The following is a 12,080-nucleotide window of genomic DNA, read 5'->3' as shown; positions in this document are numbered from 1 at the left end:
TATGGGGTATGGGGCACAAGCCAATTAAGATACCCCTGCCAGTCATGCAATATTATCAAAACGGTTGATGATAAAATGTTTAGTTTTCGTGAAGAACATGGTCTTATTGTACTGTTTTAAAACAGAAACTCTAATTGTACAGTTCACCTTGGTGGTGGGTGTAAGGACCTTGTGTATTGATGGGCACTCTACATGACTACAACATGCAATATTTACCTTTACTTCCAGTCATATCATAACAACAAACTTAGAGATGGAAATATCAATGTTGACTTAAGATTGCCCAAGTTGGAAGTCCTTGGTTCATAATGCATGAAAACCTTAATTAACCTTAATTACACACCACAAACATAATTTATTTTCCAAAACTTTATTTTCACTGGGAGATCATAGCCTGATTATATCAACATGAACATACACATACATGCATGTCACTATGACACGTTTAAAATGAACAACAAAGACTGTTAATAAGAAAAATGTAATAAGAAAGGTCCCTGAGTTTCAATATGTTTGTTAAAAAAACCCTCCTCTTAGTCACAGAGCCCTGAGTCTTGTCTACGGAGACCTCTGGCCTGAAATCATCATTTCTATCCAACAATGTGGCATAACAGAAATAAAGAACATACGTTGTGCAGAAACAATAATGTAAGGCCTATTTTGATAAATGAGGTACTGTATGTCCCCCCCAAAAAAAAAAATCACATAGTCTCTCAATCTTGGCCTCTTCACCTTCTCAAACCTCCTTCTTGCTGTACCTCCTTTCATACTGCGCAACATCAAACTTGCGTTTGCATCCATCATAGTTCATGTAGCGGATTTTTCCAAAGACAGGTCTTTCGGCCCAACCCTGGTCATGTATGCCACAAATGGACCACATGCAGCCTAAACAGAGAAAACACGTTCATGAGTGCAAACAATCTCAAACACTGTTGGGTATGTCTCTTATGAGTGCTGGGATCGTCTTCAAAGTAGTGCAAGGTTTACATGAAGTCTAAAAGTAAAGTGACTTACCAACGTATCCATTAGGGTCACATCCATCTAAAGAATAGCGGTCATTAAGGTAAATAGCAATAGCAAGTGCTTCCTCCGGAGAGGAGGTCCATTCCAGGATCTTTTTGGCCCAGTACATTCTCATGAATCCATGCATCTTTCCTTCAGTCAACACCTGAGTCTACATTCAAAATAAAAATGTAATCATCAGAAAGATAAACAAAATATGACGCCGCTCAGTCCTGCACATTCTCTCTGCAAAAATAAATCACGCTTGTCAATTTGTCTTCATCTCCTACTCCATCCCCTACTCTTGCAACTTTTCTGTATGTAAATGAGTGTGTGTATGTGTGCGTTTGCTTTTGTGTATATGTGTGCTTCTTGTGTTTTCGCATGTGTGTGTGTGTGTGTGTGTGTGTGTGTGTGTGTGTCTGCTTGCCTGCATGTGTGTGTTTTATGTGTGTGTGTGTATGCGTTTATGTTTGTGTGTGTGTATGTGTGTGTGTGTGTGCCTGCATGTGTGTGTTTTTATGTTTGTGTGCGTGTTTGTGGGTGTGTGTGTATGTGTGTGTGTGTGTGTGTCTTCATGTGTGTGCATGTATCTTATGTGTGTGTTTGCGTGTATTAATGAGTGTGTGTGTGTGTGTGTGTGTGTGTGTGTGTGTGTGTGTGTGTGTGTGTGTGTGTGTGTGTGTGTGTGTGTGTGAGAGCATGCGTAGTGAACAGTCACTAAATGTACATATTACTTTATTGTATGGTCCCCCATGAACGGAATTCCACGAAACTTGGCATGCATTCAGAGGGTGTCATAATGATCTTATTCAAAATTCTGTGCAATTTTCAAATTCTGTGCAATTTTTAACGTGTCAGCCAAAGATATCTGGGTTTACAATGCATCATTTTTGCTTTTTCATTTTTAACTAGGTGGCGCTATACATCAAATGAGTGGATATGGGATGGGTTGACATGGCCCCTGGAGGTCAACATACAAAAAAATTGGTCATCCCAGGCCCTACGGTTCTCGAGATATTCACTGAAATCTGTGTCTGGTCATCTACAGGCCAGTTGGTGTACAGTCACTAAATGTACTCATAAATTGATTTATTGTGTGGCCCCCCATGAACGGAATTCCACAAAATTTGGCATGCATTCAGAGGGTGTCATAATGATCCTACACCTCCAATTTTGTGCAGTTGTCATGACTCCTAAATTCCAATTCCATTCTTGAATTTGAATTGAGGTCAAAAACAGGATGTAGAACGTATGTGAGATTCAACACATTATTCTGTTGTGTAACTGTGGAATTGCTTTGAATTTAATTCCACTTCCTGTCATTCCAATTCAAATTCAACTTCCTGTGGGGCAGAGCCAATTCAATTCAAATGTTGAATGGAGACCCATTCTAAAATTCGGAATTTTGCACAAGCCTGCTAATTACTCAACCAAGTGATGTGATGATTCTTGATTTGAAATGCCAATAAATTAGCAAATATTGATATCACTGCCTGTTCTCACTGCATGGTGTCCGCAGTGCACTATGGATTCAAATTAGAGCCCTAAAATAAAGATCAATTTACATGAAGGTTTACGTCTGGCACTGGAGAACAAAGCAAGCTGGCAGTGACAGTGATTTTCACCAGCACTAGGTCTAGCTTTTAAATAGATTATTTAAAGCTGCAGTTGGCAAGTGTGACAGATTGAGGGGACTTGCCAAAATGTTGCATGTTTACAACTCTCATGCCCCTCCCCCACTACCACCAAGCACCCGCTCATAGAGTTTGTGCTCGTCAGTGCGCACCAGACTGTGATTGCCAGTCAGATCTCACACAGCTGCTCTGATTAGACCAGAAGAACCGGGAGCTGTGGATTTTTGCAAAACTAATAACAGGCTCTAGGTGGAGGCAAAAGTGCGTTTTTTTTTTTCTAAAACCGGCTGATTTATGTTGTTCTGTCGGAGCATAGTGTCGGTTTCAGTGAATATGATCAAATCTTGCCAACTGCAGCTTTAATAGCATCTCCCTATAAACTGATGAAAGAGTGTTTATGAGCATATATTATATAGTTATATACAAGAAGGGATAAAGGCTGTCTCCAAGACGACCGTGACGAGAGGAGCCCGTCTCCATAACGAACGTCATGATTACTTCTTGAGGAAGCTTAGGTCTTTTAATGTGTGCAGCAGGACATTGAACATGCTTTACGAGTCTGTTGTTTCTAGTGTAATTTTCTTTGTAGCCATCTGTTGGGGCACCAGCATCAGAGCAAATGAAACCAGAAAACTCAACAAGCTGGCTCTGTATAGTACTGGGCCCACTTCCCCGAAAGCATCTTAAGCCTAAGAGCGTCGTAAAGTCCCTCTTACGAACGTCTTAAGATTTGCCGACTGTTTCCCGAAACCATCGTAGCTTAAGAGCATCGTGAAAACACTCGTAGATCTACGAGTGCTCCAGAGTACTCGTTACCGGCTAAGAGCGTCTTAACAGTACTTCTCACTGAGGTCACCAACAGGACATACAGAGGAATTACAACTTAGAATACATAATCCAATTTACGTTCCCATTCTTTATTGTGTTTACCTGTGATGAATCAGATTTTAGCGTGCAAAATAGCCTACATTTAATGGTCATAATAATGTGATGAAAAGCGGACAAAAATGCAATCAAGTTATGAAACGAGACGTTGCCAGAATAGTTTGACATTATCTTTGCTAAGTGAATATTTTATTAGGCCTATGAGGTAAAAAGCAGAGAAAGCAACATGTGGTTTAGTCTGTAGCCTACTAAGCCTACACATTTCCTCTCTTTCTTACTCGACTTCTTTCTTATCTTCAAACGTGTTCTTAAGTGGCACCGCGAAAAATTATTGCATGGTGCAACAATCTAATCTTAAAATAATTACAATTATTTATGTATCTGTGTGGTATATAACCTACTTGGGATGCTTACATGCAGATGTCAAAGTATTTCTATTTTCGAATTGATGTGAATTAATGTGTAGATCCGAAGTTTAAATGGTAGGCAGTCACCTGACATCACCGTCAAATCAGAGGATATTTCAGAACTATTAACGTGGACAGCTCCCCTTAAGAGCATCTTAAGAGCAGTGCATGCGCGTTCACGCTGCGAGCATGGTTCGGAAAAACCAAACGAACGATCGTAAGATGAATCGTAGAAAACCCTCTTAAGAGCGTGTCTCCGTCGTTATCGGGGAAGTGGGCCCTGTACAGTTGAGCCCCTGGAGTTGGTTGTTGTGAGAAGGATGTTGCAAAACACCATAATTCCCCTTTAGGTATGAATAAAGTAATCTATCTATCTAGTTCATATTTCCTTTGGAATGTCCCATTATATTGGAATTTATGTTAACATATTACATTGTCCCACATTTAGCGATGGACAATATGTTTATAAGTAGGCCTACACATCACTGAACTGGAGTCGTTTGAATGCCTCCATCATAAGGAGATCCCAAAGCAAATCTAATGAAATGTACCCGTCCTGTTTTCACTGCTCTGTTAGAATAATTATAGTTTAACATGTTTATTAACTTTTTTAAACTGTATTTTGTGTTTAGGTCTAGGCACTGGTTAGTTCAGAATAGTTCAGGTCTTTCACTATTGGTGTTAAAATATTTTTTCAAACTGTGGGTGTCCGTCAACGGTCCAGTTTAGGCCAAATGTTTAAAGATTACATATTGGTGTTAACCAGAAAGAATTCCAATCAATACCTGGGCTGCATTCCAAAGTTTGTCATGGGTTTTAGCTTGTTCCAGTTGCTCACGAGTGTAGACGTGAGTCCTTTTGTCTTTTGCATGATCCTGCAGGGTCTTCCGGGCCCACTCATATGCACCTAATAAAGCAGGGAGTCAGCATCATGACACACTACTACACTCTCAAGGGCAAGCCACAACAGACACAGAAGTGCTAAAAAAGCACAATTATGTGTGCAGTCCAGTAAGTCCAACATTTTTTGGTGAGATCAATATTTTTCCATCAGCTTTTGAACCAATAATCTAGCGACTACCTGACAAAGAGCTACAATAGGCAGGTGTGCCATTTGAAACTGATCTTTTTTACCTCCAGTCAGTCCAGTGTCATAGTTAACACTCACCCTCAATGTTGTCATAGTTCTTGTTGTAAAAGCAGAAATTGTCTGCAAGTTCCCTGCGCACCACTAACTCCTCTGTAAAAGAGGCCACCGAGTCGCTGAATTTCTTCCCATTTTTTTGAACCTGGCGGACCACGCGCTGGGCTGAAAGATGACCTGTGAGGAAGTACAGTTAATTAAGACAAGCTCAATGTAAGGTGATCCCATCACATATGACATATCTGTGCTGTGATGACATTCATGTGAGCAAATGGAATACAGAAAAGAATACTTTAAAACAAGCTGGATGGCTATTGATTTGGGAGACCATTTCCTAATTCAGCTCCTGGAACTTCCATAACACTGAGTGTAGGGCTGCACAATTATCGCAATCGCAATATGAACCAATCCAATGATCTAATCGCAGTTAATCTTGTCACATTTAGGATTTTTATATTCATGTCATCCTCCTTGTCTGTGCCATTTCTGATTGGTGAGCATGCCTAGTGCATGAGAAGCACAGCACTTCTGATTGGTAAACTTCACAGTCATCAGGAGTGCTGCGCTTATCATGCATTACCAATCAGAAGTGGCACAACTTAGAGACTATTGAACTGAATAAACTGATATTCAAAAATCATTTTCCCCAATTCGTGCAGTTGCTGGTGTTGACACTGACCAAAGTGGATCCACGGAGACAGCTGGCTGAGGGCAGCCACGTTTGGATTGTTCCGGAGAGCGGCAAAGTCACCCAAGCGCTGATCGATGAAAGACTCCAGCATGGCCATGCCCCCTGAAGTTCCAGGCTTCGCCCAGTCTACCTCACCAACACCCCGATCCACCACCAGAGATGACAGAATCTCACTCCAGTTTACTGCCTGAACGGAAGAAAAAAAATAGTATTTCAATGCGATTACTGTGAAGATTATTGCTTTTATTTCACATTTGTGAATGTCTTATATTCACCTCACCTCTTAACATCAATGGAAAGAATCAAAAAGCATTTTGAGTTCAAGAACTATTTTGTTTTACCTTGGCAGTTCTTGAGGATGAGTGTGGATGCTTGTCAACAACAGGAAATTCTGTGAGAAATGTGGGCAGCAGTTTAGTAATCTTCCCACGGATGGTTCTGGCTGAATACTCAAGTTTTCCAGATGCCTCCCAGCAAGGCACCACATTATGAGCATCCACCTGCAAAATGTGATGAGGGCAAGAAGCAGCCAATTGGATCCTTTGAACAATGGGACTTTGATGTGAAAAAATACTTTTCAAAGTTTTTTTGTTTATATTGAGTAAAAAGACTTATAATTTACCTGAATGATAGGGATGTCTGGACTGATTGTTTTTTTGACGTCATCTACCCACTGAGTTGGATCCCTGAGAGGCCAAAAATCAGTTACAACAACCCCCATGTTCCACTCCTTTATAAAGCCAGGAAGGGTGTCTCCAGGGAAGCCACTGAGAAGATGGAATTGAATATCCAGAACACTGCTTTCCTAAAAAAGTAATTGTTCTTAAAGTTTAATGTCTTATAAACCATTTTCTCTCCCATTTTGATTAGCATTTCTATATAACAATCAGTGCTAACAAACCATAAAATGCACTTGCGTACTACCGGTAAGTCCATACTTTATCCAATCCGTAACAAACATAGTGACTGTATGGTGCAACAGAACTGAAAAGACCATACCTTGGCCACCTCTTGTAGTCCTTTTAACATGAAGGAATAGTGTCTAAATGTTGCCTCTAAAAATGTTGGCATGAGGCAGAAGCAAATGTGCAGGGGTAGTTTCTCTGTGATGGCCAATTGTTGGGCATAGATCAGTGCCCAATTATCTACAAAAGCAACAGAGAGGGAAAAAAATATATCAAACTAATTTAAGTAGCTTCAACAAAAATGTCAATATGCTAACCATTTCCATGTCTTGATATCAATCAAATGAATTACCTTGAACTCGCTGATCCCTTCCCATCCAGTACAGCACCCCTTCTGATCCTTGCTGAACTGTTTCGGTATCAGACAAAAATCTGAGACGCTTGTTATTGAACTTCATATCTCGAGCTTCTCTTCGGAGCTCAGCCACTTGACTTTCTAGCCATCCTTCCACTCTGTCAACTTTTTGTTGTTTTGCTCTGCTTGTTTTCAGTGACTGTGCCTTGCGCTTGAGGTCTGCTTTTTTGGGGGCCATGATGGTATCTGATGTAGAATAGATCCTTAAGCAGGGGCCGGGGAAGGCTTGGCTCAGTGGCTCAGCTTTAGCAGGCCTGAATTTGACAATGGACCTATGTCTTAATGCAGACAGGTACAGCAACCTATATGTCAAATTAAAAAGCAGATGTTACCAAAATTAAATAGGCCAAGAAATGACAAAATGTCTCTGTTGTGTATTATGACAGCAGGATAATTATTTGAAAAAGTTAATCAGCTTACTTTAAAAGTATCCATAAACAATTAAAATGGAATTTTGTTGGCAGCCACTTTATCAATAGCCTCAAAGAGCACAAGCCCTTAGTATGAGTTCCTCTCTATTTGAATAGCAAAACTTTATTTCGTTATCCATCATCAATTTCTAAAAAAAATACAGGCAAGTTAGAGAAGACAAGTGTTGTGAGGATACATGATGCAGATGTACTACACCCGCTTCAAAATCAGCTTGAAAGGTTCTAGACAACAATAACTAGGCTGTAAGGAAACAAAGACCACCGACATAGCTAAATGAAACTCACCACGGATGATTTGCAACAAGAGCTAAATGTACTATGCCTGTACTGTAGGCCTACTGTGCCTGTAACATGCAGCCAAGAAAACCTCGATTGTTCACTATAGTAATAAATAAGGTAACCACGGTAACTACTTGCAACTAGGCCTAGACCTAAACGAACATCATGAATGCAGTGCACCCAAACGTTTTTTTATTCTGCCTGCACACGAAAACTCTGAATTAGGGTATGAATCAGGCCAATATTTTGTTGAAAATATATGTCGAAATAACCATACACACCATGCATTTTGTTAACTTACCGCATCCAGCGTAAAGAAATAGAAGGCTAGGTTACGGAAGGATGTAAAGGGACTGTGTTCAGCGGTTCATTGGAACGTGTATGTTGCACCACGTGAAAAGTAAAACGAGGTTTTGTAAGCACAACATTGTCGAAAATCCCCCGAATGCAATTGGCTCGATCCAATTCACGCCGCCCTCCCTCTTGTAGCACTTCATTTTATGCAACTGATTTCCACGATACCACCTCCAGCACATTAGGTGGCGGTAAAATGTTGATCTGCGGTCTACCAAACCAAAGGAAGACATATTACCCATAATGCACTTGCTTTGATATTGTATGCCTGCGTGGGGGAGGAGAAGACGTTTTTAGCCCGACAAACGTATAGTCTTCGTTCAGAAATTGCAGCTTAAATATTCATATAGATTTAAACGAAATGGACTTTAAAGCTAGACCCCGTGGTTTTTCAGAGGAACCTGATAAAATTGACATGTCCTTAGGTAAGGCTGTATGATGCAAAATGTAGCTAATCGTAAACTAGCTAATCCACTCAGTCCCTATCGTAGTGCTTCAGGTAGTCAGGTAAATCAATGATACACTTGCATGCTTAGACAAATATGATCTTCGACTCGTAGTAAATTATATGTACGGGTGAGTTTTTCTTTTTTGGAAACTCGTTCAGTGCCCGACTTATCATTCACAACAACAGTTACAACCATGGCGCCCTCCGTCCTGATACTAACGTTATTGCAAACGCTATTACTTCAATGTCCCAGACAAGTCATTTATTGCTGCAAGTTATGTTGAATTGCGATCACTACTGAAGACACTTACTGTCTACTCTGAAGACATTTGCAAGAATTGACATTAGCATAATCTAATTTAGGTCTTACGTTACATTACCAACACAGTGAGGAAATGAAGGGGGTCAGTTTGGATGAAGTGGACAATAAGGCATCCATTCATTTTTGCAGATGACATTATCCGGTTGAACAAAAAACAAAGACAGACGTCGAGAAAAGCGGCCACAAAACACAAAGTTTCAGCCAAGGGTCGTCTCTCACAAGGAAGGCGGACGGGATCTCTACCAGTTGGCCCAAATCAAAGAGGTAGAGGATTCAACAGCTTTCTTTGACAGTTAATGTAGTGGCATGTGTGTACCTACCCACAGACGACCATGGTCCATGCCAACCACGACTGTCCTCTTTGCCAAAATCCATGCCAACGTTGTTTTGTTTAAATATGTTTTTTAAAGTGAGAGAAACAGAATGTCAGTTATTTTCCAGTAAAAAAGTCTAATTATAAACTCTTTTGCACTGTCGTGGTTAGGGGGTGTGGCTAAATTCGGCATTCGTGGACATAAAGTTTCACTACCGGTTAAACGTCGGCGTGGTCAAGGGGTGATCACTGGCCTGGCCGCTCGGAAGTCAGCCACTCTCTTCAAGGGGATCAGTCCACTAAACAGACCCGCTGCAGACCAGGTAACCTGGCTTGTGATTGCTGTTATAGTTGAATGCTTTGTCATGACCATTTGTAATGTAAGCATGCATGCAAGCAGCAGGTGCATCTGCTTTTGTATAAGCTTGCCATGTTTTGAGCATTGTTAAAACAGAGTTAAAGGGCTGGTTTATCTATTATTAACTTAATTCTTATGCAGTCAATCCTTGTTTGGAGCACAAACATGTTAATTGTTTTACCCTTTTGCTGTTGACTACTATGGGGTATTTGAAAACATATGTTTACATCACTATTGCATTAGAGATCCCCACAAATTCACCTGTCTTATCTTATAAATAGTTTTTTAAGTAATGTCTTGCTGATATTGAATTTGGACTGTGAAGTAACGAATCCACATTGTCTTCATGCATTAGCTTCCTCAGAAATCCCGGCCGTTTGTTTACGAAGGGCAGCGCAGGCGCATGAACATACAGAGGTGGCCATACCGGCAGGCTGACGCCCCAAAGCCTCCACACACGCTGTCACGCAGGCCCATCCAGCTGCGCAGGTGATGGTTATTATCTTTATACAATATACCTGATCTGTTATCACCTACACGATTTTCTTTGGTCAACCCTGTAATATTGTAAAATGTAGCTGTCTCTTATTGCATCACGCCTTGAATGTTCTTTACTCGTAAGTAAACTTTAGCTAAAGGTGTGCTAAATGAATAAATGTAAATAATGCCAAAAATACTTTGCTGACACTGGCCCCTGGGAAAAGGAACAAGCGAGATGGTAACTCAGGCTGATGAGCTGATTGAGCAATGGTGGGAATGACATATGCTCAGTAGCTGAATGTGATTTATTTATCACCCTCCTTTCAGGACGGCACCGCCTATTCATCAAGCCCAGAGAGAGGCCCGTCAAGCTACATTCCTCCACCGAAGAGGTCTGAAGGTGAATAGTACCATACTGCCTGGGTCTTTAATTCCGTTTGTAATGGGAAGCTATAAATAAGAAGGATTGATTCCATTGCAGTGAACAACTTAAAGTGATTTTATACTTAGCATTTACTTGTTTATGTCTTGATATTTGAGGTTCAAGCTTCAGTTCAGAAGAGCGCTGCAGCTCCTGTTGTGCACAGAACACGTTCGTATGTAAAATCAAATTTTTTAGAAATTCTGGAATACATGCCTGGAATGTTGAATATATTTTTGACCTTACTGAATTTGCAGTTGATTTTGAGACATAATTAGCTGGGGTTTCTGTTGTAATATCCTTTGTTTCCACAAGGTGGCGCACTTCAACAACAAATAGTGGAATCTTGACAGTGTGTATTGACAATCCGTCTGCAAGGACACAACCTGAGTGAGTGGCTTGATTCTTCCTTTTACTGTCTATGGACTGTCCCTCTGCTTCTTTCAACACATAACAACTAAACACCTTTTGTGATGAATGAATGGCCTTTCCCTTTAAGGATCTAAAATTGTAATAAAAATCTCAAATCCTGGAAAGTCTCATATAGAGAGCGTTGCTAATTTAAAATAATTTGTATGATTATTATGTATTACTACACAGTGTTAGATTATAAAATGTCTGTTTCTTGCACAGCTGAAATTAGGATAAATTAAGTATATTAAGAAATACAGAAATAACTTTTCACGGCTGAATTTGAACATTATATGAGCTGTGCTTTTACTAGTAATTAATCAGTACATTTGTCTACCCTCCCTTCAGACCAGCCAGAGCATGGTCTCTGCATCCTCAGTCCTCGCCTGCACCTGTGAATGTGGAAAAAGAGCCGGAGAGAAAACCCCCCAAAGGAGTTTCTCTGCAGTTTGATATCAACAGCGTTGGGAAACAGGTGATTCCTTTTGTTTTCTACAGATCAAGTAATGGCTTCAGTGTGAGGGATCAAGAGCTCACTATGCCTCTCTTCCTGCAGACTGCCATGACGCTCAATGAGCGGTTCCGCATTCTGAAGGAGCGGCGTACAACAGCAGCAGCCCAAAGCACTAAGGGGAGCCGATATGTCACTGTAGGCTAGTGACACCTTCTGGAGCAAATCGGTGAAGCTTATCCTAGGTCACATGGTTCCCTGTCCCCATCACAGACCAGCCTTCTGACCCACACTCACTGTTAATGAGAGAGGGGAACAGGCACTATCAGAACCTGTGGCAGTCATGAATTTATCATGATTTACAGATGTGGTCACTCGGAGAAAACAATGACTGCTGATGGTACTGTGTGCTATTCCTTCAGCCCAAGAAGACTTAATTTCGCAATATGACTGAAGGTTTCTTTTTTTAATTTGAAACTGCCATTGTACTTGCAGTGTCTGTTTGAGATGAGTTCAGTTTGTTTTATGCATTCAAGTCATTGATTGTTTGATTTCAGATAATGGAAGCAGGTGAGGGTTAATTGTGAAATAGCCCAACATTATAACCTTCCTTTTGTAAACAAACATGATGCACTGGAATAGTCAAATGTTTGTTTGAGACATGTTTTTTAATGAGCAGTTTGTTTTATATTTCAAATAAACTTTTGTTAAATGTTTCTTTGGTAT

At 40.5% G+C, this 12,080-nt stretch overlaps 2 protein-coding genes across 6 annotated transcripts; one reads left to right on the top strand and one right to left on the bottom strand.

Moving 5' to 3' along the window:
* Window positions 1-354: 354 nt before the first annotated feature.
* Window positions 355-9,391, bottom strand: LOC121724833 (CPD photolyase). Of its 5 annotated transcripts, none has more exons than XM_042111713.1 (11): window positions 8,098-8,305; window positions 7,507-7,645; window positions 7,024-7,388; window positions 6,766-6,911; window positions 6,389-6,571; window positions 6,108-6,266; window positions 5,755-5,953; window positions 5,100-5,252; window positions 4,717-4,838; window positions 1,015-1,174; window positions 355-885 (listed from the first exon to the last, which is right to left on the bottom strand). In XM_042111713.1, exons 3-11 carry the CDS (start codon window positions 7,262-7,264, stop codon window positions 737-739), a joined length of 1,512 nt encoding a protein of 503 aa, XP_041967647.1. In that variant the 5' UTR covers window positions 7,265-7,388; window positions 7,507-7,645; window positions 8,098-8,305; the 3' UTR covers window positions 355-736. The 5 variants fall into 5 exon arrangements, with proteins under 5 accessions (XP_041967647.1, XP_041967637.1, XP_041967619.1 ...); XM_042111703.1 differs by lacking the exon at window positions 8,098-8,305 and adding an exon at window positions 7,803-7,912; XM_042111685.1 differs by lacking the exons at window positions 7,507-7,645; window positions 8,098-8,305 and adding an exon at window positions 9,241-9,391.
* On the top strand, window positions 8,398-12,070 carry LOC121724955 (UAP56-interacting factor-like). The gene is made up of 9 exons (XM_042111955.1): window positions 8,398-8,575; window positions 9,050-9,184; window positions 9,405-9,556; window positions 9,947-10,080; window positions 10,399-10,471; window positions 10,612-10,667; window positions 10,808-10,882; window positions 11,252-11,378; window positions 11,460-12,070. The coding sequence occupies exons 1-9, from the start codon at window positions 8,512-8,514 to the stop codon at window positions 11,559-11,561; spliced, it is 918 nt and encodes a 305-aa protein (XP_041967889.1). The 5' UTR covers window positions 8,398-8,511; the 3' UTR covers window positions 11,562-12,070.
* The last annotated feature ends 10 nt before the right edge of the window (window positions 12,071-12,080 follow it).

This window comes from Alosa sapidissima, chromosome 1 (assembly GCF_018492685.1).
Source record: "Alosa sapidissima isolate fAloSap1 chromosome 1, fAloSap1.pri, whole genome shotgun sequence".
Lineage (NCBI taxonomy): Eukaryota > Metazoa > Chordata > Actinopteri > Clupeiformes > Clupeidae > Alosa > Alosa sapidissima.
Note: the sequence above shows the minus strand (reverse complement) of the source record. Positions and strands in the feature narration are given on the sequence as shown.